This window comes from Paroedura picta, chromosome 5, assembly GCF_049243985.1.
Source record: "Paroedura picta isolate Pp20150507F chromosome 5, Ppicta_v3.0, whole genome shotgun sequence".
Lineage (NCBI taxonomy): Eukaryota > Metazoa > Chordata > Lepidosauria > Squamata > Gekkonidae > Paroedura > Paroedura picta.
The window spans coordinates 38,148,555-38,175,847 of NC_135373.1; the positions used below are offsets into that span (position 1 = coordinate 38,148,555).

Below are 27,293 nucleotides of genomic sequence, written 5' to 3' on the forward strand. Positions count from 1 at the left end.
AGTTGCAGTGCTGAGATGGTGCCATAGTGAGTCCATAGCCTCCGTGCCCAGTTATTGGACCTGCAGAGGAACCAGATGCTCTGTGTGTGAGCCAGGATGCTGGACTAGACAGACCACTGGCCTCATCCAGCAGGGCTCTTCTTATGTTCTTACCATCTTACATCTTTAGCCATCATTTTGTCCTACATTCAATTGCCGGCTGTTGCTAGCCCTTGAAAACCTGCACTGCACGGAAGCTTTTTAGAAGGGAAGCTGTGGATGTGTTGCCGCTGGCCTCTAGGGGGCACCAGACGACACGGGAAAGCTCTGCTGCCGCAGTTTCCTAGGATGCCGCTGCAGAGACCCCTCCGGATTGGCTCCATGTTATTGTTTGGGAGCGCACCATGTTGCTCGGTGCTCACGCTTGTGGAATTCTAAAGCTGTGAATTTTGCCACAAGTGCCAGCCTCTGGGTTGCTGCTGCGATGGGAACACAGAAAGGAAGAATCAACCGTTTAAAACCTGGTGGCTGGCTTTCCCTTCCGAGGCAGCAGCCTGTGCTGAAGGCAGACAAACAATCATCGAAATGCAGCAGGCGTGCAAAGGAAGCCACTGCGGTGTTCTCTCCGGCGCCCAAAGGAGTAGTGTGTGGTAGGGTCATATGGCTCACCCTCTCCCCTGCACGTGGTTTGGGAAAACAGATCCAGCTGGGTGCAAGTAGGGCTGCGTGAACTGTTCAACCGGCACCCTTCCTGGTCTAAAAACAGCTGGGCACGTGGTCTAGCCCCTGGGATAGCAAAGCACAGTCCTACCGCCATCAGTTAAATGCCATCTGGATTGTTTTGTGGTCAAGGAAGGAGTGGGGGACAAGGGTCAACACAGTCATGACTGGGCTGTAGGGGCTTTGGAAAAACTGGTGGCCATCCCTCCCCCCCTCCATGCAGGGGTGGTCTTTGAGGAACACGAAGCCAAAGTCCCAGGAGAGTTACAGGATTCATTGTGCTCCCTGGATCCTTTCCATATAGGGTTGCCAGGTCTGGGTTGGGGAATTCCTGGAGATTTTGGGGGGTGGAGTCTGGGGATGGTGGGGCCTGGGAGGGGGGGTCCACCTTCCAAAGCATCCATTTTCTCCAGGGGAACTGGTCTGACATCTGGAGATCGGTTATCATCCCAGGAGATCTCCAGCCAACACCTGGAAGCTATAACAAGCACAAACTGGAGTACACAAAAAATGCCAAGAGAAAAAGGGGCTGTGTACTAGTGACTCTGAAACTACAGTGAATAAAGCCTTCAAAGTGCAAAATAGTCATGTAGAGTTATTTCTGTACAGAAAACTAGGCAGTGCATTCAGTAAGGCAGCCACGTTTAAGGCCTTTGTTTATTGTCCCTTCTGCCTGGGGTGGGAATTTGTGGTAATCCAATGTGTGTGGTCAGCATTCAAAGTGGCTTTTTTCTTCTTTCCACGCCTCAACATGCTGTTGTGGAACTGCAAGCCTACCTCTCTGCCTCCTGTTTCGTTCCCCTGTACCCTGCCACGATTGTTGATCATTGTTAGAAATTAATGTGCCCACAAAATAAAAACCTTTATCTCCATTTAGTGACTAAAATCAGCTTAGAATGACCACCTAATGTGTGTTTGGAACTCTTAGGAACACCTCTAACCCCCCCCCCCTCCCTAACCATGGCATTAGATGTGGGGTTTCTGAGATGCGATTTCTGGTGGGGGTTTCTCCCCTCTCTTTCTGCTTGCATTAAGACAATTGATTGTAATTACGATTATGCAACCCCTGCCCCCCCTCCTTTTTGTCTTCTTCCTGAATAGGCTCCCCCCCTCCCCCCCCATCATTTCAACTTTGAAGTACAAATTTAAAGACCAACAAAGTTTTATTCATAATTCCTCAGAGACAAAGAAATCACAAATTCATTAAGCTGAGCATGTGTTATTGCGCATGTGCAAAGGAAAAAAGGGGGAAAGGAAGGGGGTGACTCCGAGGTCAATGCGAACGGCATTTAAAGAAAGCAAATCCTCAGTATTGCAATTTGGAAACTACATGTGCGGATGGCCAAGCGCAAAAGCAAAGTGGACCTCCAGAGGCCAATACGAAGGAGACCCAGAGGCAACTACGGAAACAGCCGTGGAGATCTCTTGCTATCACAATCGCTCTCTGGGCCAGAGATCAGTTTTCCTGTAGCGCAGTAGTTCTCAACCTTCTTAATGCTGCAACCCCCTTTGGACTGCCGCCAGTGCAGGGGTGGCAAGGCGGGGGCAGCGGTGCGAGGGTGGCGGGGCGGGGCAGCAGCCTCGGTGACCCCTGCAAAAAGGGTCAATTGACCCCCCCCCAGGGGTCGTGAGCCCAGGTTGAGAACTGCTGCTGTAGCAAATAGCTGCTTTGGAAGGTGGGCTTTGCAGCATTACACTTTGCTGAGGCCCCCGAACCCCGCCCTCCCCAGTCACCACCCCGACATCTCCAGGCATTTCCCAACCCAGAGCTGGCCATCCTACCAGGGGGATTAGCTGCTAACCGACAGTGATAAGTGCGTTTCAAGACCGAGTTTTCATTTGGGTGTTGGCAGGATACTGTGTTGGTCTATCCCAGTCAGGGGTCTGCAGTCTTTCCCTTCCTGCCTTAATGGACGGGGCCACAAGCTAGAGAACCAGCTGCTTCCCTTGTTCCCATTCCTGAAGATGACTGAGTTCTCCTGTGGTTTCTGTGCCCAGGAGGGGGCGGAGCCTGCGTGCCTACTCCTGCCTCCTGTCACACCCCCCCCCCCAGCCCTCCTTGAGCCTGCTTGTTAATACAGGTGGTGATGTCACTTCTGGTAACAAATCACTTGGGGGGGGGCATAGTAGAGAGCTGACACAACTCCCAGGACTTCTCAAAGCCTGATGGAACCAGGGGCTCCTCTGTGGTCAAAAGACTGGCCTTTGGCCTTGTCACTTTCAGTGATTTGGGTGTGATTCTTTTGCCCTTGCTGTCGTACTTGTGTTGTGAGCTGGCTAAAGAGGCGGTCAGTACTTAAAAGCCTGGATAATTCCGGTGAGATTTTTCAGCCCTTCCTAGTATGATCGTGCCCATCAGGGGCTGATGCAGACACAAAGACCCTCCTCAGATGTTCATGAAGCGCTTTGACCATGGCCACGCCTTTTGTTTCTATGTCAGGGAGGAAGAGTCAGGCTCAAAGCTTCAGCACCGCTCTTTTTAGAAACCCAGGCCTGCTTGCAGATCACCTGCTTTTAAAGGGGCTGTAATTGAATCGCTCTGCTCATAAAACTGCAGCTGCAGCTGCAGCCAGAAAGAGCCATGGAAGATCCTCTCTCTGGGTGGGGTGGAGACATTGGGCTGAATTTCCACAGAGGAGTCAGTCCATGATTGGCCTAGACCACTTCATTCATTCGTTCGTTCGTTCATTCATTCTTTAGCGGATGGGATGTGTGTAAAAAGAACCTAAGATTGTCTGGCAGCCAGGCAAGAGATGCTTGGAGGTGGTTTGTCATTGACCTCCCCCATGATATTCCTTGGAGGTCATCCTTCCAAGAGCTAGCCAAGGCCGACCCTGCTTAGCTTTCCAAGATCTGACAGGATAGGGCTTGCCTGGGCTCTCCAGGTCAGGTTTTCGGTCTGCAAGCAGGAGGTCTTGGGATTACCATTCTCCTATGTACAAAACAAAAAAGGTCCCCATACAAAGGACGCTGGTTTTTTATACCCCGCTTTTTGATGCCCAGAGGAGTCTCAGAGACTTGCAATCACCTTCCTTTCCTCTCCCCACAACGGAGACCCTACAACATAGGTGGGGCTGAGAGAGCTCTGACAGAACTGCTCTGCAAGAATATATCTGTGCTCTGACTAGCCCAAGGTCACCCAGCTGGCTGCATAGAGAGAAGAGGAGAATCAAACCCAGCTCGCCAGATTAGAGGCCACCGCCCTTAACCACTACACCAAACTGGCTCTCTGTCAGGAGCTGTTGAAGGCAGAGAGCATTGAACGGAGAAGAAGGCCAGGGATGCTGGTTGTGGCAGCAGCGGGACTGCTGGTGATCACGCATGTGTCGCATCAGTTGCAGCAAACGGGACATGAATCAATTAGAGTATCTTAGCCATGAAAATTAATCCTCTTTTATGTTGTATGCCAGACAGAGTTGCATAACCAAATACCCTCCAGGGATTATTTATCCTGGAGAAACTCGTCTGCTTCTCAGGCCACATACCAGCCCTGTGCAGAGGGAGGTGCCGGCAGGAATCCACCTAGCTCTTCAACCCCTGGAAACCTCTCCCATGGTCACAGAAGAGGGTCTCACTGAATGATCTGATAAAATCATCGAAATCTCTGTCAATTATTTTGCTGAAGTCCCTCCATAACTGATGTTCTGAGCACACTAGGGCTAGCCCTGACTGAATCTGTCCTCCTAGCAAGAGACCCTTGGAGCCTCAAATTGGCTTCACTGCTTCAGTTCACTCCGATGCCCAGGAGGGAGTTTGGCCTGGTGTAGCTTTTCTCCAGGGCTGATGACAACCTTTGTGGAGAGGTGAGCAGAGCCTCCTGCATCCAGAGGAGATTTTTAGAGGTCTGCCTGATTTATCCTTGTTCCCCTTCCCATGCCACTGCTGCTGAAGCAAACTAAATGGTCCTAATGGAAGTAGCTAAAACAGAATCTGGGCATTCTTGACATGGTGTTTTGGCTGCCTTAGCCCTGGTTCCAAACTTAGAATCATAGAAGCATAGAATCATAGAGTTGGAAGGGGCCACACAGGCCATCTAGTCCAACCCCCTGCTCAACGCAGGATCAGACCAAAGCATCCTAAAGCATCCAAGAAAAGTGTGTATCCAACCTTTGCTTGAAGACTTCCAGTGAGGGGGAGCTCACCACCTCCTTAGGCAGCCTATTCCACTGCTGAACTACTCTGACTGTGAAATTTTTTCCCCTGATATCTAGCCTATATTGTTGTACTTGTAGTTTAAACCCATTACTGTGTGTCCTTTCCTCTGCAGCCAATGGGAACAGCATCCTGCCCTCCTCCAAATGTCAACCTTTCAAATACTTAAAGAGGGCTATCATGTCCCCTCTCAACCTCCTTTTCTCCAGGCTGAACATTCCCAAATCCCTCAACCTATCTTCATAGGGCTTGGTCCCTTGGCCTCAGATCATCCTTGTCGCTCTCCTCTGTACCCTTTCAATTTTATCTACGTCCTTCTTGAAGTGAGGCCTCCAGAACTGCACACAGTACTCCAGGTGTGGTCTGACCAGTGCCGTATACAATGGGACTATGACATCTTGTGATTTTGATGTGATGCCTCTGTTGATACAGCCCAAAATGGCATTTGCCTTTTTTACCGCTGCATCACACTGCATGCTCATGTTTAGTTTACAATTCACAAGTACCCCAAGGTCTCGTTACCTAGAAGCGTATCCCCCATCCAGTAGGTATGCTTTTCATTTTTCTGACCCCGATGCAGAACTTTACACTTATCTTTATTAAATTGCATCTTGTTCTCATTTGCCCATTTTTTCATTGTGTTCAGATCTTGTTGAACTCTGTCTCTATCTTCTGGAGTATTTGCCAGTCCTTCCAATTTGGTGTCATCTGCAAACTTGATGAGTAGTCCTTCCACCCCCTCATCTAGATCATTAATAAATATGTTAAAAAGTACCGACCAAGCCCTGAGCCCTGAGGTACCCCACTACTCACCTCCCTCCAGTCTGATGAAACACCATTGACAACAACTTCAAAACCCTGTTCTCATGTTACCAGTTTACCTGTTCCCATGGTCTTGCCATGAGTTGAGCCTTGTTCACATTACCTGTTTATTTGGTCCCATGGTCCCTTCCCTACCTTGATATGTTAACCCAGTATTTTTTCCACACGCTAGAAGCCCAAGGTGGGAAGCCAGCCTCTTCTTCCCAGAGCGTTATTCAATAGCTCTGACCTTGTATACACATTAGTTAGGAATGCTTTGCAGTGTCTAGGTTTTAGTGTGTGTTTTGTATGGGAAACATAGCTTGGGGAACTCTCATGCCTGGTATTGTATTCAGTGCACTTATTTCCAAATTGGGGGGAGGAATCTCAGGAAAAACACAAAAGTTATGCTTGTAAGCTTACCCTTTAGTTCCAGCAAGGAAGCACCTTTCTTTCTGTTTGCCACTTTCTTCAATAAAGAGATTTTCTTCAACAGTGAGTCTGCTTACTGAGAGCTCAACGGAGGCCTGACACCTGCCTGGTTCAGACAAAGAGCCAGAGCATATTCCTGGAACCCAGCAAAGGCCGCCCCTGAGTCTTTTTGATCCACCCTGAGCCTTTGGTGAAAAGGTGGAATACAAATCAAAACATAAATAAATAAACAAACAAGCAAGCAAACAACGGTAGTCGTTTGTTGCATTGTTTTTGTAATCCCATTGCAATGTTAATCACCACATACTCTGTCTTCTTTATTGTGCTTTTCCCCCTCACTCTGTAACTTTGTAAACTCAGCGAGAAAGGTGGACTTAGAAGCACAACACATAAAGCACAGATAGGGTTGCCAACCTGGAGTTCTCCCACTATTATAATGGCTCTCCAGATGACCAGAATCAACTCCCTCGAATTACATGGCTGCTTTGGAATGTGGCCTCTATGGCATTTTATCCAGCTGAAGATCCTACCTTCCCTGGCTCCATCCAGAAATCTCCAGGAATGTCCAGGGAGAGCCAGCTTGGTGTAGTGGTTAAGAGTGCGGACTTCTAATCTGGTGAGTCGGGTTTGATTCCACGTTCCTCCCCCACATGCATCCAGCTGGGTGACCTTGGGCTCACCACGGCACTGTTAAAGCTGTTCTGGCCGGGCAATCTCACCTACCCCACAGGGTGCCTGTTGCAGGGAGAGGAAAGGGAAGGTGAATATAAGCCTTCGGGTAGAGAAAAGTGGTGTATAAGAACCAACTCTTCTTCTTCTTCATAACCAGGCAGCTACCCCTGTTGCCTCTTGGCTGAGACCACCCTGCAAGGTTAGCAGGCAGCAGATCTTGAGTGCCCATTGCTAGGTGGCAGCATGGGTCTACGCTTCTGCACCCTGCTTGTGGGATTCTCGCGACCTGTGGTAAACAAAGTATAGCCACTGAATTGCCTGCCTCTCTTGCAGTCGGCCTTGCAGCTTAGAGAGCAGCCCTCCCCAGGAGGCTGGGTCCAGCCAGCTCCTCTGGCTCAGAGATTTGCCCCCTTCCCTGGCATGTTGCTCTGAGCTGAAGCACAGCCTGCCTGAGAAGTCAGCCTGCCTGAGGCAGCATATCCAGCCCTGAGGAGGTTAAGCTCCCTTGGCGAGCTGGCTGCTTTGGCATTCGAGCCGGCCCTGGAGCTTCATGGGATCCCGTTTCAAGCATTTTGTCCTGGCTGGAGAAGTGAGTCGCACACACACACAGACACACACAAACCTGCTGCTCTCTCCTCCTCCTCCTCCTCCACTGCCTGATTTCATTCTCTCCAGAGCCAAGCTGCATCCCAAGGATACTGCCGCTTTAATCCTGGGCACCGTCCCCAGCCGCTCTGACTGCTAAACTGGAAGGAGAAATCTGTTCCACTGGCTAGTACTGTCTCCTGCCTCGGGAAAGACAGGCAGCAGAGAAGATGGACCCAGCAGGGCTCGGGCACCCGGAAGAGAAAGGGGACACTGGCAGCAAAGCGACCAGCGCTGGAGGACAGCCAAAGATAGAGACTTGGGAAGATACCAAAGCCTTTTATGCCAACCTCTCCCCGCAGAAGAAACCCAAATCGGTAAGGGAGATTTCTCCCCCCACCACCACCTCTTTATATTTTCTGGGAATAGGATAGGCACTAGCGGGATGTATGTTTACCAGAGAAAGGGGGTGGCTGCCTGGTTTGCCCTGGGATGTGTTTACATCAAGGAGAAGAGGAGGCCTGCAAACAGGGGATCCATCTTTGGAGTAGAAATCCTGAGCTGAGTGACTTGTTGAGTTTCCCTGCCGAGTTACCTGGGCAGGTGTGATGGAGGGTGAGCAGAAAGGGGGAACGCGTGCCTTGCATGTAGAGCGAAGAGGCCAGGATCACTCTCTGATTGAAGGATCTTGGGTTTCAGGGCTGGGAAAGATTTGTCTGTCTCAGACTTTGGAAAGTGATTGCTACTCAGTGCTGGACTAGGCTGGGCCATGTCATGGCTTTTAATAAGGTAGCTCTGTAGGTCCACAGACTCACATGGGATGAATGGCAGCTGGCATTCAGCAGAGAGTGGAATGCTTCCAGCAGCAGCTGACCTTGCCTGCAAGGCAAAGAGCTGCTCTGGATAAATGATGAAATGGGGGGGGGCACCACAACAAGCTGATGAGCCAGCTTAGTGTAGTGGCTAAGAGTGGTGCCCTCTAATCTAGAGAGCCAGGCTTGATTCCCTGCTCCTCCACATGCAGCCACCTGGGTGACCTTGGGCTACTCACAGTCCTGTCAGAACTGTTTGCGCAGAGGTTCTATCAAAGCTCTCTCAGCCCCACCTACCTCACAGGGTGTCTGTTCTGGGTAGAGGAAGGGAAGGTGCTTGTAAGCTGCTTTGGGACTCCTTCAGGTAGTGAAAGGCGGGACATATAAACCAGCTCTTCTTCTTCTTCTTTCTCCTTCACCTTCTCCTTCTCTTTCTGTTTCTTCTTCTTCTTCTTCTTCTAAAATGGAATGTGCTGTTCTTCTGATTCTGAGGTGAAGAATTTACTGAGCTGTGTTTTCCAGCTGTTTTGCCCAGTGGGAAGATAGGCAGGGCCTTGTTGTTTGTAAGTAATGCAGTGGTCTGGGTACAGAGAAGATGGCCTGTAGCCCCAGGCAACAATCCAGCACTGGTCAGCTCATGCTGAAGAACATGCTGTCAAGATGTAGCCAACTCATGCAGACCCCAATCCTGGGGCATTTCAGGCAAGAGACGTGACCATCTTCCTTGCTGGTCTCAAAGTGACCCTTATCTTCCTTGCTGGTCTCCCATCCAAGAACTGTGGCCAATCCCAAATTCTGACGAGCCTAGGATGAGCCGGACTATCTTGGCTGCTGGGTCTCTTTAATCACCTTGTTCAGGTGATTAAAGGGAATAAAGGTTTTTGAAGTGAAGGGGAGAGCTTCACCTTCATGGAGTGAAACGTTAGAGCAGGGGTAGTCAACCTGTGGTCCTCCAGATGTCCATGGACTACAATTCCCATGAGTCCCTGCCAGCAAATGCTGGCAGGGGCTCATGGGAATTGTAGTCCATGGACATCTGGAGGACCACAGGTTGACTACCCCTGCCTTAGAGTCCTCTAGCAGCAGGATTAGAGTAGCTGTTGTTCACAGGTTGCCTCTTGGCTGAGACCACCCTGCAAGGTTGTCTCATCTGAGACAAAAGGGAAAGTGAGGCAATGGCAATAAGTAAATGGGTGATTTCAGTCCTTTCTCTTTGCAGTCACAAAGCTGGCCAATATGTCAGCAGAAATTGTTCCATAATGTATAATAAAATCAACAGGTGAATTTGACACCCAAATGACTGAATGACTGGGCATTCCCACCAACCATGTAAATATGAACGAAGGGAATTACATCCCTTCCAACAGAATGCTGAACTAGATTTATAGTATGAGAAATCCTTTTTGATGTGAGATACCACTTAGTATATGAGCCTCTTGTGGCGCAGAGTGGTAAGGCAGCGACATGCTATCTGAAGCTCTGCCCATGAGGCTGGGAGTTCGATCCCAGCAGCCGGCTCAAGGTTGACTCAGCCTTCCATCCTTCCAAGGTCGGTAAAATGAGTACCCAGCTTGCTGGGGGGTAAACGGTAATGACTGGGGAAGGCACTGGCAAACCACCCCGTATTGAGTCTGCCATGAAAACGCTAGAGGGCGTCACCCCAAGGGTCAGACATGACCCGGTGCTTGCACAGGGGATACCTTTACCTTTACCTTTACCACTTAGTATACAACTTAAAACTTTGCAATCTAACAGAGTGTACTTGGGAGTGATTATTTGGAGTATCCCAAACACCAGGCCACTGTCTTTCACCCACCCTACCCTCACAATCCAGACTCCAAGCCTTCTGGTAACTGGAATCCTTTTGCGTCAGTATATGACAGATTAATACTTGAAATGACAGAACTCCCTGACGACCTCTGGCAAAACTCCCTTGCATATATTTGCTCAGAGTTGGGCTGGAAACATATCCAAAAAGTGTTTCCTTTTCTGAAATACAGCTGCAGGTGGGGGAGGGGACCCCCCCCCCCCCGAGAGCATCAGAGCAGGGTGGGTGCTTACTTTTCACAAAAATGTTATTTAACAAGTCATTACATTTGTCTGGTCGAATATGAGCAGGTTGTTCCTTGTTACACTTCAGCTTATGGTGATAACCCCCCTCTAGTCTTGTGGGTCCCCCAGTAATATCCTCAGGAGGTCTAGCAAGTGGGCCTGCTCCTGCCCCATGCTACCCTTGGCCCCCTTTCTCATGGTGGGCATGAGAATAGAGCCCTTCTTGCATGCAGTGCCTGCATTGGGTTGCTGAACTCTAGCCCTGTGCTGGCAGCTTTCCATCTACCAAGGGATGCAAGAGCTTTGGGCAATGCCGTTTGCTTGCCGTAATGTGAAAAGGACTGGCTGTACTCAAAGGCAATCTGCTCTGCTCAGAAGCTGCCACTAGATTGCCCTCCCTCTCTCTCTCACTGCTCCAGGAATATTTCTCCTGCAATCTCCCTCCCCGCCTGGACTGTGTCCGTCATCCTTTCCTTCCTTCCCCTCCTCCCCACTGTCTCTGAGTGAGGGAGACTTCCCAAGGGGAAGGAAGCTGACCTCATTCCCCACCCCTCACCTTATGTCAAGCCTGTCTGGGAATCTATCCAGCTAAGTCTTGCCTTCTCCTGCCACTTTGGGGCTGCTCCTCCATGCAAACATCTAACCAGCGTTCTCTGACCTTGCACAACCTTGAGTGTTGCCAGGAGGAGAAAAGGGGCTGTTTTGGGCTCACCTGGCTTCATTGCAACATCTGAGGGTGAGAGCATAAGGCATCTCTGCGGTTTTCTAAGTGTCCTAGATTACTTATTCAGCCTTTAGTCCTCTGACCCAGATGTCACCGGATAGACTGAAGGTGCAGTGTCCAGATAGAACTCCTGAGTCCAAAATTCAAGAAGCGGGTAGTCAAGCCCAACCTACAGCCAAAGGATGGCAGGAAGGAAGACAGGCCTAAAAAGAAGTATCAAACTACAATGAACGGGCTGGCTTTCTGGCCGACTGCCCACAGCTGGCCTGATCCTGCTCGGCCTCTTGTGTGAGTTGCCAAAACACATCAGCAGGTATCTTGGGCAGATGGCACATACTCACAACAAAGAAACCTTCCCATGTGCAGAGTTCCTTGCTCTAATGAGATGGAATGTGAGTCGAACTCCCTCTGGACCTTTGGCCTTGAAGCTCCCAGAAGTTTATCTCACTGTGCCTGGCTCCATCTCAACCCTCTTCAAACTCCGAATCATTGCAACATTCATTTCCCAGTGAGGAAACTTCAGGTACCACTCCCTGCTCTCCTCCAAGGGACAACCTTTCAAGTACCTCAAGAGAGCAATCATGTCTTCTAGAGAAGGCCAGTTTCTTGAGTGACCATAGGCCAGTCATAGACTTTCATTTTAATCTACCTCATAAGGTTGGCATGAGGATAAATGGAGGAGGAGACAATGTAAGCTCCTATGGATTTTCTTTGGGGTGGGCAGGGTACAAAATGAGTAAATAATAAAAAATACTGCTCTGTTATTCCCCAGAAATTATATTGGGTGCCCCTTTGGGCTACCCCTGCCTCTCAATTCTAAGGCCAGGAAAGGAAGGATCTTTATAGGTCAAAAACTACACCCAGCAGGTAAACAAAAGCCTGGAATCCATACACACGTAAAGCAAGTCTGAGCTATTTTTAATTGTTGTCAGGGAACCAAAATGGCCTGGCTTAAGAGCTATCCGTTCACACCCGCCCCCCCGAATCCTTGGCCAGATGTTTGGAGGTCATTAAATCCAGCTATGATGGAGGGTCCACATACAACCTGTCCTTGTCCAGCTGCACTGGCTCTAGATTGGGAACTGAATCAGATTCACAGTTTTGGTTTCCACCTTCAAAGCCCTAAACGGCCGGAGACCTTTGGATCTTCGGGACCGCCTCTCCCATTACACCCCTCAAAGGGCATTACAGTGTAGTGGCCAAAATCTAGTGAGGATCCCTGGCCACAAAGAAATCAAGCTGGCCTCAACCAAAACCAGGAACTTTTCGGCCCTGTCCCCAGCCTGGTAGAACGCTTTGCTGAATGAGATCAGCCTTGCGGGACCTTGGACAGTTCCATTGGGCTTGCAAGAAGAACTGTTTCACTAGGCCAGGAGTAGTCAAACGGCAGCCCTCCAGATGTCCACGGACTACAATTCCCATGAGCCCCTGCCAGCATTCTGGCAGGGGCTCATGGGAATTGTAGTCCATGGACATCTGGAGGGCCGCCATTTGACTACCCCTGCACTAGGCCTGATATCATCATCTCACTGATCTCTCTGCCTGTACCTGCCAAATTATACTCCTTAGGGATGTTCAGTACTATATGTTTGTGTGCGTTCCCCTAATCCTATTACAGATCTTATGAGCAACAGTAGAGTTAAATTCACTGGAAATTTTAATTCAAAATAGAGTCTATTTCTGTGTTCCAGAATTTTATGTGATTTTAATTATGTTGTGATCTGCCCTGAGTCTGCTGAGATGGGGCAGAATAAAATATAAATAAGCAAATATTTTAGCTAATGATTAGTTTGCAGCTGCCAAGTACCTACCTTGGGAGAATTATGGCAAGCTGGGAACCCCCTTACTGGTTCCTAAAGGACGATCCTGAATGACTGATAAGCCAACATTTCATTTTACTTTCTTCAAAAGACTGGATGAACAACAAAATGGGTACACAGTGCGAAAGTCAGACAACAAAGAAAAGTAAAAATGCAACACTAAGTAGGTAAGGTGAGTATATTAAACAATCAATTTTTAAAAGGAATTCAACACATCTGTCCATATCAGAATGTGCCTTGCAATGCTTGAGAAGTGCTGTAACATCCTCACCAAATAGAGACTTATGAAAATTATTGAATGTGTTGCATTTTTGCTTTTCTTCTGTTGGTCTTTGTTGTCAGCAGTTGGTCAAGAAAGTCCTGGAGACTGAGGGGGATGCAACCTGGTTTTGGTGGGGTTTGTGTGTGGGTAGGGTGGGGTTTGTGGAGGGGAAGGATCTCAATAGGGCATGATACCATACAGTCCACACTTCAAAGGTGGTTTGGTGCCAGTTTGGTGTAGTGGTTAGGAGTGCGGGCTTCTAATCCGGCATACTGGGTTTGATTCTGCACTCCCCCACATGCAACCATCTGGGTGACCTTGGGCTCACCACGGCACTGATAAAACTGTTCTGACCGAGCAGTGATATCAGGGCTCTTTCAGCCTCACCCACCCCACAGGGTGTCTGTTGTGGGGAGAGGAAAGGGAAGGCGACTGTAAGCCGCTTTGAGCCTCCTTCGGGTAGGGAAAAGCGGCATATAAGAACCAACTCTTCTTCTTCTTCTTCTTCTTCTTCTTCTTCTTCTTCTTCTTCTTCTTCTTCTTCTTCTTCTTCTTCTTCTTCTTCTTCTTCTTCTTCTTCTTCGTAGCCATTTATTTCGGGAAACTGATCTCTATGGTTGGGAGATGCTGTAATTCCAGGAGTATTCCAGCCACTACCAGTAGGTTGGCAACTTTGGGCTGATGGCAGTGGGCCCCTTGCTTGGTTTGTGTGTGCTGGAGTATGCAGAGGGGCTGGGATCTTGCAAAGAGCTCAGGTTTTGTCAATCAATTCCAGTTTAACCAAGCGGGTTTTCATAAACCTGGAGCAAGCAAGATCTTCAAGGGAACATGGGTTTCCTAGTGGAAACCAGCACAGCATTGAATAGAATGTTGTAAAAATGTACTTTGAAACTTTATATGTTCTTTTTTCACTCTTAGTGCTCAAAGCACTTTATATGTTCTTTTTTCACTCTTAGTGCTCAAAGCAGCTTATACAGCTACACAGCCATAAAATTTAGGGTCACCAATGGTGTTTTGGAAAATTCTTGGTGATTTCAGCAATGGAGTCCGGTGCAGGTAGGGTTTGGGCTGCTCAGTTGGGGTATAACAGCACAGAGTCCACCCTCCAAAGCTGCCATTTCATCCAGAGAAACTGATCTCTGTAGAGCCGTTGTAATTTCAGAAGATCCCCAGCTCTCATCTGGAGATTGGCAACCCTAACACCAGTCTCACAACATCAGTAAGTGACGATCAGCAATAGAAAATCTAGAACAGGTATTCCCAACTGGGGTCCCGGGGGGGGGCAGGGTTAGACGAGAGCTTGCTGGGGGCTACACGGCCTTTCCTAAAAGTTCAGATGGCCGCTGACATCACTAGACCTCCCTGGAGCCCAGTTCCCCTCTTGCTCTGCAGGCCTCATCTCTTTCTCCACAATGGAAACGGTAAATGATCGATGGGATGGCTGGCTCCTGCATCGTTCTTCCTCACCCACTTCACTGAAGGGGCCTGTCAACACTCCTGGGGCTCCTTGAAGCCCTTCAAATTTGCGAAAGGTTGCAAGGAGGCAGAAGCCTGGTTCAACTCTGGCATGGAAGCTCTCCCTTTGAGAGCTAGAGCGCCCAGGGGCCAGCTGCATCAAGACCTCTCCCAGAGGGCAGGCCGTCTGGGGAGGCAGCCTGTGGATGTGTGCGATGGATGGAGAATCCAAACAGGGCTCCTGGAGTTGGTGCCAGGACACACGGCCTTCTTCCTCGCTATGACTTTCCCCCAGGAAGTGCAGCTGTCCTCCCATCTGCCAAGGCTGGGAGGACAGTGACCAGCCTAGTTCACCGGCACCTATCAGGGTGGGGTGGCAATAGTCTTTACTAGTCTTTACTAGTGCCAAACTCCTAGTGGGGTCAGGAGATCTCCTGGAATTACAGCTGTATCTTCAGGGGAGGAAATGGCTGCTCACACCGCACAGGGCCCTCTCCGCCCCAAAGGCCACCTTCCTCAGTCCCTACCCCCAATCTCCAGGGCTGGCAACCCCATGACACAGGCAAGGACTTCTGTTGTTCTAGGTCTGGGTGTCATATGGATCACTTTCGGAATGGAATCCAAGACTCTGATTGATTGCCAACCCACAAGGGCCTGGCAAGTCTTTTGCCACAGATGGTGCCCAGATGGTGCCCCCTTCCTCCCAGGCATTTGGCTAGGCAAAGTGCCAGAGGAAAAGGCTGGTCTATCACAGAGCCACTATTTATAGGCTGGTCAGAAGGAACCGATGGATTGTACACAAAGGGGACATGCACCCCCCCCCCATGCTGAACAAATGAATGGGTATTTAATTCATTTATGTTCCTAGATCTTAAATATGTCTCTAAATATTAAGCCTTTCTGGATGGGGCCAGAAACCAGCCACCCTTTTTTCTCTGGCTTGTCCCGAGTGCCTGGTATGCATAAGCAACTGCTTTCTCTTCCTCTCTCCCAAGCCAAAGCCACAAAATGCCATTACAATCGCTGTGTCGTCCCGAGCTCTATTCCGTATGGAAGAGGAGCAAAAGATCTACAGCGAACAGGGCGTGGAGGCTTACGTCAAATACCAGCTGGACCATGAGAACGAGCCCTTCTTGCCTGGAGCAGCTTTCCCATTTGTCAAGGTCCGTTCTGTTGCTGGTTGCTCTCTTTTCTATTTGCTGTGATCTGGGTTCGAGATATGCAGCTGGAAATAGTGCAAGCTCAGTTTTTAAATAGGATGGGGCCATGGGTCAGTGGTAGAGCCTCCTGCTCTGTGTGCTGCAGGTCCCAGGTCTATTCCCTGGTTAACTTGCCTCCAGGAGAAACTTCCGTTGCATGAGAATCAGGACCAGTTAAAGGAATCCCCATACTTAAGACCACTGCTTAGAGGCAAGAGACCACTAGATGCAAGAGAACACATGTTAGCTGTATTATCAGACAAGGCATGAGGAAGGGCCATGGCTTGGTGGTAGAGCATCTGCTTGGCATGCAAAAGATCCAAGGTTCCATCCCAGGGGACTCCAGCTAAAAAAGATAAGGAAGGGTTTCCCGAATGGGTGGGAGTTAATTAATTTCAATATATATATTTTAATATGTTCAACATTTTTTGGGAGATATGACCATACATGGGGCATTTCCGCACATTATTAAAAAAACGTCACACCCACAGAATGGCAAAGCAGGACATTATATGCCCCCCACGGCCCTCCTCACCTTTTTGCTGTCTCGCCTTTGTCTGCCTTCTTTTTGTGCGTTTTACCCCCCTCACCTGCTGCTGGAAGAGGCGGAAGAGAGCAACACGCCGTATATGCATTGCACTTCCACCTGTCAATCAATTCAGGCAACCAATCCCTTTCCTCCATATTCTGATGCAGTTTAAAGTTCTCACAATGCCTGCTAATTTTTTTAAAATCATACTTCTCTGTTGCAATGCCTATGCATAGAAGAGTACACTGGATATAATGGAGGGATGGGGGCACCCTCTTCAGGAACCCCTAGACATGGAGCCCTTGGACCAATGGAGATGACGGGTGTGATGCTATTTTTACTAATATGCAGAAATGCCCTTGGGATTCGCAGAGAAGCACTTTAAAATGAAGGATGTAGTGAGCAGTCAGCTGGCCAGACGCTGGATGTGTGCGACATCATGTGAAGGGGCCGGAATAGTCAGTTTGCATTTGACTGGCATGATGCTACATTTAAAGAGTACAGAAATCCTTATAGTGTTAGACTTCACAGCCTGTTGGCCATAAAGGGATGAAGAGGGATGAAGAGGGTCTTAAAGGACAATTGTTTGCTGGTCCCAGGTCACTTCAGCTCTGCACTGGTGGGTTGTTTTACTGGAAGGGATGGTCTCGGTCATGTGACCTAATGGGCTTTTGGTTTTGCAGGCTTTGGAAGCCGTCAACACCAAATTACGGGAACTGTACCCGGGCTGTGAGGAGCTCTTTGACATCGTCCTTGTGACCAACCAGCATGCCCAAGTGGGAGTGCGCCTGATCAATACCATCAACCACTACAGTGAGTAGCTGCCACTAGAGTTGCTACGCTCCAGGTGGGGCCTGGAGATCTCCCAGAATTACAACTGGCCTTGAACAACAGAGGTAATTTCCCCCGGAGAACACGACTGTTCAGGGGGTAGACTATGGCATTATTCACCACTGAGGCCCCTCCCCTTACCAAACCCTCCCCTCCCCAGGCTACACACCCATATCTCCAGGAATCCAGCTGTGACTCCCAGCTGGTTTGGGAACGGCTGTGTGTGCTTCCCAAGGCTGGTGGTGCATTAGGACATTGCCTGTAACAAGCATAATGGTGGTGTTCTTCTTCTAACTAGACCTGTTCATTGAGCGGTTCTGCATGACAGGCGGGAACAGCCCCATCGGCTACCTGAAGGCCTACCACACCAACCTGTACCTGTCGTCAGACTGTGAGAAAGTGAGTGAAGCCATAGAAGAGGGTGAGTCTGCTGTTGTTTGACCTTTGGATGGAAGGGAAAGGGGGGGAACAGTGTGTTTGTGTGTGTGTGTGGGGGGGGTCCTACCAGAAAGAAAGCCAATGAAATATGCCACTAGAAAGAAAGGAGTTGTATGAATATACCCATGCTCGGAGGCTGTTGTTGCCAGTTTCACTGCTATGGTGTACTTCCCCACTGGTTGAATGGGCACTGCTGTTTCACTCATGTGATTGTTTAGGCCAGGGGTGGCCGAACTGTGTTTCTCCAGATGGCCATGGACTACAATTACCACGAGCCCCTGCCAGCATGGCCAGTTGACAGGGGCTCATGGTAATTGCCCTAATATGAATTTTGTCCCTACTGGTTGTGTGAACAGGCTCCCTGGGCTTGAGAGAATCTACAACAACCAAAGGGCTAGAATGAGGTGGGGCCACCATCTGCAGTGCCATGCCAGGTCTATGTGGAATTAGGCTGCAAAACAAGGTCGGGTTTGATTTTTCGCTGTTGTTCAGAACAGCCAAAGCAGGCTAGGATTCCTCTGCATTGCCAGACATCAGCCTTAAAGACAGGCTGGCTAACCATATTTCCTTGATTCAAAAAAAGGGACATTGGGAAGGCAATGAGATGGGGTTAAATATTCTGTATTCATGAAAGTAACACAATAAAAGAGTTTTATAAACATACTGAGTTCACCATTTGCTTGGGCCTGCAAATACATGAACACTTTAAATCCTGACTTTCCCTCTCCCTGCAGGCCAGAAGACCTCAGCTAGGGGAAAGGGTGTAGTGGTTAGGAGCATGGACTTCTAATCTGGCAAGCCGAGTTTGATTCCCCGCTCCTCCCCCACATGCAGCCAGCTGGGTGACTTCGGGCTTGCCACAGCACTGATAAAGCTGTTCTGACCGGGCAGTAATATCAGGGCTCTCTCAGCCTTACCCACCTCACAGGGTGTCTGTTGTGGGGAGAGGAAAGGGAAGGCGGGTGTAAGCCACTTTGAAACTCCTTCTGGTAGAGAAAAGAGGCATATAAGAACCAAGTCTTCTTCCTCTTCTTCTTCTTCTTCTCTTTAATTATAAAAACCCTTTCTTAAAGCAGCACCTAAAGGGAAATTCTAAACAGAATTTCTTCCCTGGCTGTGGGGCCCGTTACATACCTGCCAAAAAATCAACAATTTAAAGTCCTGGCCTTATATTTGCATGCAGGCAAATATTAAATATTAATATTAAAAGGGCGACAAAATGGACATATTTCTTAAAATGGGGGAATGGTCAGGTGTAATACCATAGACTATGAGCCTCTGGGCTCATGGGAATTGTAGTCCATGGACATCTAGAGAGCCACTGTTTGGCCACCCCTGCCCCAAGGCCCTCTTTTCTGTTTCCCTAGGGATTGCCGCTGCCACTATCTTCAGTCCAAGCACAGATGTGCAGATCTCCGAGGACCAGCTGCGCGTGGCCTTTGATGGGGACGCTGTCCTTTTCTCGGATGAATCTGAACAGATAGTGAAGGCTCAGGGTCTCGACAAGTTCTTTGAACACGAGAAAGAGTATGAGAACAAGCCGCTGGCTCAGGTGAGAATGCAGGCCAGTGTGGTCAAGCGGTTAGAGAATCAGACTAGGATCCAGTTTGAATCCCGTGTTCGAATCCCCACTCTGCCATGGAAGCTTAGCTGGTGGCCTTGGGCCAATCTCATATTCTCAGCCTAATCTACCTCGCAGGGCTGTTATGAAGGTAAAAATGGAGGACGGGAGAACTCTGTAAGTCACTTTGAGCCCCCATTGGGGTAAGAAGCAGGTTATAAGTTAATATAAAATAAGGGGCATCACCATGTAGGGCTATTGAGAGCCGTTTATTTGTGTGAGCATGGATACCTGGTTTAGCACAGGAGACAGGCAATTTCTGTTTTTACCCTTCTGAGCAGCTATTTTCTCAGAGGAGCTGATTCCTGTCATGGTTTAGGACAGGGGTAGTCAAACTGCAGCCCTCTAGATGTCCATGGACTCCTGGGAATTGTAGCCCATGGACATCTGGAGGGCCACAGTTTGACTACCCCTAGGATAGAGCATTTTGCATAAGATGCAGCTTCCAAGGCATTATAAGACTCAAGCGCAGAAGTGACAGCAGCTTGAGTATGCCACAGGGCAAAGTCCCCTTACTCCTTAGAAGGATGCAGCTTGCAGAGCAGGCTGAGTTGCTAGAAAGATGCTCTAGATACCTCAGACAGCAACCTGCTTCTCAAAAAGGTAAGGCTGAGAAGTCCCAGAAGTGTATAGGTGGAACTACAAGAGCCTCATCGATTTTCTTCATCCTAGACGTGGTTGAAGCATGATGCTAGCCATGCAAGAGTGCACCTCTATAGGCCTTTGCAATGGCACAGATAACAGCCAAGTTTGAAGCAGACACTGCATGAATGCACAAATCTTATGGCCAAATGCTTTGCCTTGGTCAGCATCACCTTCCCAGGCAAGCATATCTAGGCTCCCTTGGGCACAGAGGTTCTTTAAATGGCACCAGCCACTTCTGACTCACATGGATTCACCCTCATTCAGTCACCCAGAATCCTGGTTAAGAACAGCGCCTGCAGCTCCTGAATGCTTCACTGAATACAAAAATGGGGTGGGGAACACAATATGCAAACCAAATCTAGAAAAGAAGCCAAGGCTAATCTGCATAGTTGGCACACATCAAAAGTATAATCCAGCATACTGTATTATACAATGTACAACAAGATTTAAATACAAGTAGACAGGGATAGAATTGCAACATAATGCAAAATATATAGGAATATGGTAACTCTGTTGTAAAAAAGAGTCCTCCTACTTAAACCAGAGCATGCAGGCATCCAGAGGAGTGAAGCCCAGATGTTCATGCTACGGCTTCATGCTATGGCTTCTGTATCTATATTGCATAGTTGTACATGATATACTACTAGCAAGAAAGACCATTGCAACCAGGAATGCAATGGGCACTAGGACCCAGCGGACATCGGCAGGTGCAGATATCTCTCTCTCTAACAGCAGGAGCCATAGGAGGTAATCAGGGGTCCTTCATAGCAGGGAAGCAAGGGTCGTTTGCAGTTTGTCTCTGTATGTCTCTCCCTCGCGGCAGGAGCCATAGCAGGTAATCAGGGGTCGCTTGCGGTTTGGCGGGACTCTCTGTGTCTCTGTGTGTCTCTCTCATGCATCTGAGAGCAAAGTGGCTAGCATCCAGGGAAGGAGAGCGGGAGCTGGAGAGGGAGGGCCAATCAGGGTGCAGCCAGACCCTATTCCATCTCAGACAGCCAGGACACTACCCTCGGGGCTGTTTCACAAATATTAAGAAGAACAATGGATAAGGATGCGTGGGATTATACGTTTGATTTGTGCCTGCTGCACAGGTTAGCCCTCAGTCTTTATCAGCAAGGTCAGATAATGGGAAACCACTTTTGTTCATCACTTGCACTGAAAACCCTACAAGGTTGCCGCAAGTCATCTGCAACTTGAGGGCACTTTTTTGGTGGCTGCTAAGATGTCCCCCATATTTCCCCAGGTGTCTCAGGCAGCAATTTGTTTGGTGAGCTTCAGAGAGGCCTCTTTATGCTCCACGCCTGATGGTTCCTCTCTACCTTTCTTCCCCAGGGACCTCTGAAAGGCTTCTTGGAAGCCCTTGGGAAGCTGCAGAAGAAGTTCTACTCCAAGGGCCTCCGCCTGGAATGCCCCATCCGCACCTACCTCGTCACAGCCCGTAGTGCTGCCAGTTCGGGGGCCCGAGCTCTCAAGACTCTCCGGAGCTGGGGGCTTGAAACAGATGAAGCCCTCTTCCTGGCAGGTGCTCCCAAGGGCCCCCTGCTGAAGAAGATCTGCCCGCATATCTTCTTTGATGACCAGATGTTCCACGTTGAGGGGGCAAAAGAGATGGGCACAATTGCTGCCCACGTCCCCTACGGGGTGGCACAGAAACACAGGCGCGCAGCGCAGGGGAAACAGACCCAGAACAGCAAGTAGTTTCAGAGGGCAGAATTGGCCAGGACAGCCTTTGGATACTTGGAGATCAAAGTCTCTCTTGGGAGATGAAAAATAAGGAGCACCTCCCACCACTGGAGGCAAAGGTGTTCGGATAGCCAGTGTCATGTCTTCTTTGGCAAGGCTGCCGGGAGGGAAAGCCTTCCTTCCTTCCGCTTGCGTTTTTGCACGTTGTGGACCTGTTGTTCCTCTCTCACCTGAGCCCCTGTGCCATTCACGCCTCTCTCATGCCCATTCTAGCTTTGGACACCCGCTTGTTTCTCAGAGAGGTATTTTCTCGCTGTTTTGTTGCATGGATAACATGTGATAACTTGTGGGCAATGCCTGAGGGAGCCTCAGACTTCATACGCTGCTGTTTTGGATATCCAGGCTGGCTTTGGAGTGGGGAGTTGGGAGGTTGAGCACAGGCCCCCAAGTCACCCAACTACATGGTCGTTCTCATGTTGCAAGGAGCACTCCCACAGGTTGGAGGCCGTGCATGAGAATCCTTGGCTCCTCTTCCAGGCTTAGGGGCCCACGGAAAGTGCCTTGGTCCTGGATCTGTCCCAAAAAGGAGGCTTGCGGAGATGAAAATGAGATCTCTTTGTTCCATACAGCCCCTTCCTCTAAGCTCACAAAAGCAGGTGCAAAATACTCTGGTCGGGATATCTTGATTTCACATGGTGCAGGCCAAAGAAGCTGGCTTTTCTTGACAAACATTCTGAAATGTTTAAACACAGTAATGCATGCCAGTCGGTAACAGGAGGGAGGGAACCCTCAGAGAAGGGCAGTATAGAAATTCAATAAAGAAAGAAAGAAACCCAGAAGGATTTCCTCAGAGGAGGTGGGTCTGAAGTTGACTGGAAACCAAGGTTTGGCTGTGGGTTGAAATTTGTGCATAGCGGAGTGCGTAATGCCTTGTCCTGCCTGCTGTTGAGGATCTCTACTGCCTTTCCAGATGTGGAAACTAGGAAAGACTGTGCACAAGGGTGCACAGGATAAATCAGGGCATCTCTGTAAAAACGTTTTACTTAAAGACTGGGGAGAAATAAGTTGGGTGCGGAATGGCCCCTTGCCTGCCCCTGCCAAATTCAGGCTGTTGAGAAATGTTAGTGGAGAAAAACAGTGTTTAATTAATGTGGTCCCAGCAGAAAGGGCTGGCCTTGACCAGAAGGCAATAGTTAAATCTCCTCTCGGTCCTGTAACTCATGGGGCAGCCTTGGATTAGTTACTTTACCTCAGCCTGCCTTGCAGGGTTATTCTGTGGATAAAAGCCACTCTGAGTTTTTGAGAGGAAAGCTGGGATATGGATGTGGTGGATAAAGAAAACCTGGAATTTTTTACATGCTTCTTGGAGCTTTTTGGTCCTTAAATTGGGTTCCAGAGGTTCACTGCCACTGACTATAGAGGTTCCCTTCTGTCACCAGCTAGTAGCCCTTCAAGGGTCTATTGTCCATGGAGCCGTCGGACTCACTTATAAAGCAATTACTGCATCCACTGGCAGTGAATTCTACTATTGACTAAAGAAAGTAAAGAAAACTTACCTTTTGTCTGTCCTGTTCCTATTGCCCGCCAGGTTCATTGGGTGTCCCTGACTTCTTGTATTTGGTAAAGAGGTTTCATGTATCGTTGACTAGTTTTAATGTAAACCGCCCTGAGCCTTCGGGGAGGGCGGTATATAAATCTAAATTAAATAAATAAATAAATAAATAAAACTTTAATCGCCTTTTCAACCCCATACAACATTTTTACACCTCTGCTGTGTCGTCCCCCCTCACCACCCAGTCATCCAATTTTCTAAGCTGGAATGTCCCAAACAGTTCTGTCTTTCCTCATAGGCAAGACTTTCCTCATGTCTTGCCCATTGTAGTTGCTCTCTTCTGTATTTCTTTCAGCTTTTCCGAAATACAACGACCAGAACTGTGCTCAGTGTTCCAAAAGTGGGCCTGCCTCTATACAATCCATTTCCCTATAATCCAAGGGATGAAGTCTGCATTTTTCACAGTGAAATGACACTTTCATAGAGCTAGATCCACTGTAACCCCAAGATCATGGTCTCAGCCAGTCAGAAGTCATCCACGTATATTTAAAGTGAGGGTTGTTTTTTTTTTTTAAGTCTAGCGTGCATCGCCAGTCAAAAACACTGGACTTCACTTGCCCTCTCCTGAAGGAAGCCACCCTGCCTGACACCCACCCAAAATTGAATGCCACATGGTAACACTGTCCTCTTCTGTTGGTCATTGTGTTGGCCCTTTCACGGTAACATGTGGAACCTGAGGGGTTTCACTTCTGTGTCTGTAAGCAGACTTTTGCATTAATGAAAGGGGGCATTCATGGATTTCTGGATTTCTGTCCTGCTGGGTATTTCCTGTGTAATAAAACTTCTTGTTACCATTCTTGCACTGTCAGTTTGTGTGTTTGTTGGGAACCAGTTGATGGGCCTTTGGACTCAAGGGCCCATTCCGCACACATAGAATAATGCATTTTCAATGTGCTTTGGCAGCTGGATTTGCTTGTGCGGCACAGCAAAATCTATTCTGCATTATCTATTCTGTGCGGAATGGGCCTAGGGCAGGAGTGCCTAATGGGAGGCCCCTGGGCATCATGACGCTTGCCAACACCATTATTGGTGCCTACCAAGGGCATTTAGAAAATGGGCAGGGCTAATTAAGTAGGGCTTCTGATTGACTGCTTGGTCAGAACAGCTTTATCAGTGCTGTGGTGAGCCCAAGGTCACCCAGCTGGCTGCATGTGGGGGAGGGAGGGAGGGAGGCCCCGTAGTTTTGGGAGGTGTAATTTCCTGGCTGGCCTCAGGCATAAAGATGGACGAGGTTTTATTCCAGCAGGAGCTTCTGTGGATTGCATTTCACATGGTCAAACGCATGAGGTGGGTCCCTGCTGGGCAGACAGAGCAGCGAGTCAAAAGGCTGGGATGTGCCAGCAATAAAGGAGGCACTGAGATGGTAACAAATGCTTTGGGCTGATCCTGCGTTGAGCAGGGGGTTGGACTAGATGGCCTGTATGGCTCCTTCCAACTCTATGATTCTATGATCCTATGATTCTATTAAATCAGATGCAATGCACAAAGACCATTCAGGGCATCCTTTCGTATCCATCCAACCCTCTTGCAACGATCAAGAGACGCACCTTGGCAGGGCAGTTCAGATGAGGAAGTGGCTAGGCTAACTTGGCTGTAACAGGGTCTAAAAGCCTAGTGTTGCCAACCTCCTGGTGCAGCTTGGAGGTCTCCTGCAACAACAACTGATCTCCAGACAACAGAGATTGGTTCCCCCCAAAAACATGGCTATTTTCCCCACTCGCTGCAGACTCAACCCCCAGTTCTCCAGGAATTTCCTAGAGTTGGCAGCCCACGCCCTCTTGCTCGGTCAATAAAGGTGCTCAAAAGGGAGCGGGAAGGAAGCCCTGGCAGGAGATCCACAGTGCTGCGGGGATGTCCTGCCATCCTGCCTCAATCTGACGGCTCACCACTTCCTTGCAATTAGCTGACCACCCCCCAGAGCACAATGGCACAAGGGCTTCAGGCCTGTGCGAAAATGTTTCCACACAGCGTCCACCAGAGAAAGCTTCCTCCCATCTCGGTTTGTGTCTTTGGATCCCACCCAAGTGCGGCTTATTTTTAGGCTTGCTAATCTTAGAGAGCCCTCTCTGGTTGCAGCGTGTTGCACGAGGAGCATGCTGCGCCGTGGCCTGATCTCCAGCTATGGAGGTGCGGGGTTCCTGTGGGGGTTCCCTCCTCATGAGTAGCTCATATATCCTTATTCCCAGTGTCTGACATGATGCTGTGAACAGCAGAGGACTGGGAACATATAGCAAGTCTTAGCAATCTGTGAGGTGTTGGCCAATTGCTTTCAATAAGAAAACTCAATTCAAAGGAAAGTCTCTTTAATGGAAAGGGAGGGTGATGATTCAGTCGAGTCCGACTGTTGGTGATCCTGTCGCACAACTGCCCCCATGATTTCCGATCTTACACCGTTCCTTTTAGTTGTTTAATATTCTGGCCGGTGGTTGTATCTGACCACCACGTTCTTTGTCGGCCTGGTTTCCTTTTTCCATTGACCAATCCTAGCTTTCGCCAGTGAGTTGGATTGCATGATATTATTTATTTATGTTTATATTTCTCAACTGCCAATCCCGAACAATCGGCTCGTGGCGATTCACAACAAGGTCCACAAAATAAAATCACAATAAAACACAACCGGAATAACCACCAACAGTAATGGCAGAAGACCTAATCTATTTCCTTCCTCCCATCCACCCCTGGCTGGTGACAACAGACACAAAATCCACAGAAAAAACCACCACCGCCCTCTGGAGAGATGACCCTGCACAGATGTGTCTGCAAACATGTGTCTCACCGGGCCTATACAGGGAGGTCTTTGATATGGCCAAAGGAAGTGAATTGGAAAGTACAATGATGCTGCATCCCTACAATTCTGGCTAAGACTGGCATGAGGTGACTTCCCCTCCATTTCCACCCCTGGTCCCCTGGCTCCCCCCTCTAGCCCCTTTGGGCACGAAGAGTCCCATATTACAGGTTCCCCTTGTCCGGGAGACACAACTGCATTCCGACAGCGTGTGAGATATAGCATTGGTATGACGATCGGGCTGAGCATTGACATCTCCCCACAACTAATGCTCTGCAGTGATATACAGTACACCACACCTAGGTTTTCTAAACTAAGCATCTACTGTGACAGAGAACAGAGCTGGCAGTCCAGCAATGAAAAATGCCAGATGGAGAAACGGCAGAAACAGGCCTGGTTTTTGACAACAGGCTTCTAAGAGCCCAGTTGCAACCAGCAGGAGAGAAGGGCCCTCACTGGGCTTGGTTTAAGCGAGCAGCCTGGGTGGGAAGAGTAGGGTTGTCTGCTCTGTGTTTGGAAATACCTGGAGGTTTTGAGGGTGGAGTCTGAAGAGGAGTGGGGTACTGGGGAGGGGAGGAGTAAGGCCTAGTGCCATAGAGTCCACCTCCCAGAGCAGCCATTTGCTCCAGGTGAACTGGGCTCTGCCACCTAGGCTGGCCACCCTAGGCTCAGTCCCTGCTCCTCTACGGCTGCCGCGGCAGGAGGGAGAGTGAAGGCCTGCAGAGCAATGGCCACAGAATTGGCCTGGTAACGTCCGAGGCATCTCATTCCTCTCAGACAGCCTATTTTTAGATGGATCCAGACTTCTGCTATCAGGGCGGCAGAAAAGAATTACAACACAGCCTGTAGGAAACAGCTCTTACAAAGGAGGAAAAATAATGTTGGCGATGCATTCACCCCTCTCCCATCCCTTTTTAAAGGCAGTTTAAAAATGCTTAAAAGTTATGCTTTATTCTCCTGCAAAGCAGGGATAGTGGAGCACACAAGGTTACAACACTTTTGCTTCCACCAACCATTTATGGAGCCCCTGCTGGACCCGGTCCTACCTGGATTTGTGCCTCTGGACAAGGCAGCTGTGGGGCAGTGGAAACCAGTTTTTGATTTTTTGGAGTAGGGTATTGTAAAAAAAATAAATAATGTCCCAGTTGACTCTGCCAAGCTGCCTGGAGCATTTTTTTGTCCCTTTCAGGATGCTGTAACTGGGCGTGGGAGGGGAGGAACTGGAGCAGGATGGCCTGACTTTTCCCTTCCAGACGGCCCTGGCCTGGCCTAGGCCCTGATGAGTTCCACAGCAAAAAATAATCTGTATTCCCTTGCCACAGGGCAAATGAGAGCCTGGGACAGCCCTGGTCCGAGGCTGACATCATGTGGACCTGGCAATTTACCCCACCACCAGAGAAGTGGTAGGTTAGTGTAAATTTCTGCTGTGGTGAGCACTCACTTTAACAAATCTTTCTGAAGATGTGAGTTCTGTCTCCTAAATG

At 49.1% G+C, this 27,293-nt stretch overlaps 1 protein-coding gene across 1 annotated transcript; it reads left to right on the forward strand.

The window, feature by feature from the left end:
• Nucleotides 1-7,222: 7,222 nt before the first annotated feature.
• On the forward strand, nucleotides 7,223-23,820 carry NT5C1A (5'-nucleotidase, cytosolic IA). The gene is made up of 6 exons (XM_077337315.1): nucleotides 7,223-7,718; nucleotides 15,462-15,629; nucleotides 16,878-17,007; nucleotides 17,324-17,446; nucleotides 18,831-19,015; nucleotides 21,062-23,820. Exons 1-6 carry the CDS (start codon nucleotides 7,572-7,574, stop codon nucleotides 21,425-21,427), a joined length of 1,119 nt encoding a protein of 372 aa, XP_077193430.1. The 5' UTR covers nucleotides 7,223-7,571; the 3' UTR covers nucleotides 21,428-23,820.
• The last annotated feature ends 3,473 nt before the right edge of the window (nucleotides 23,821-27,293 follow it).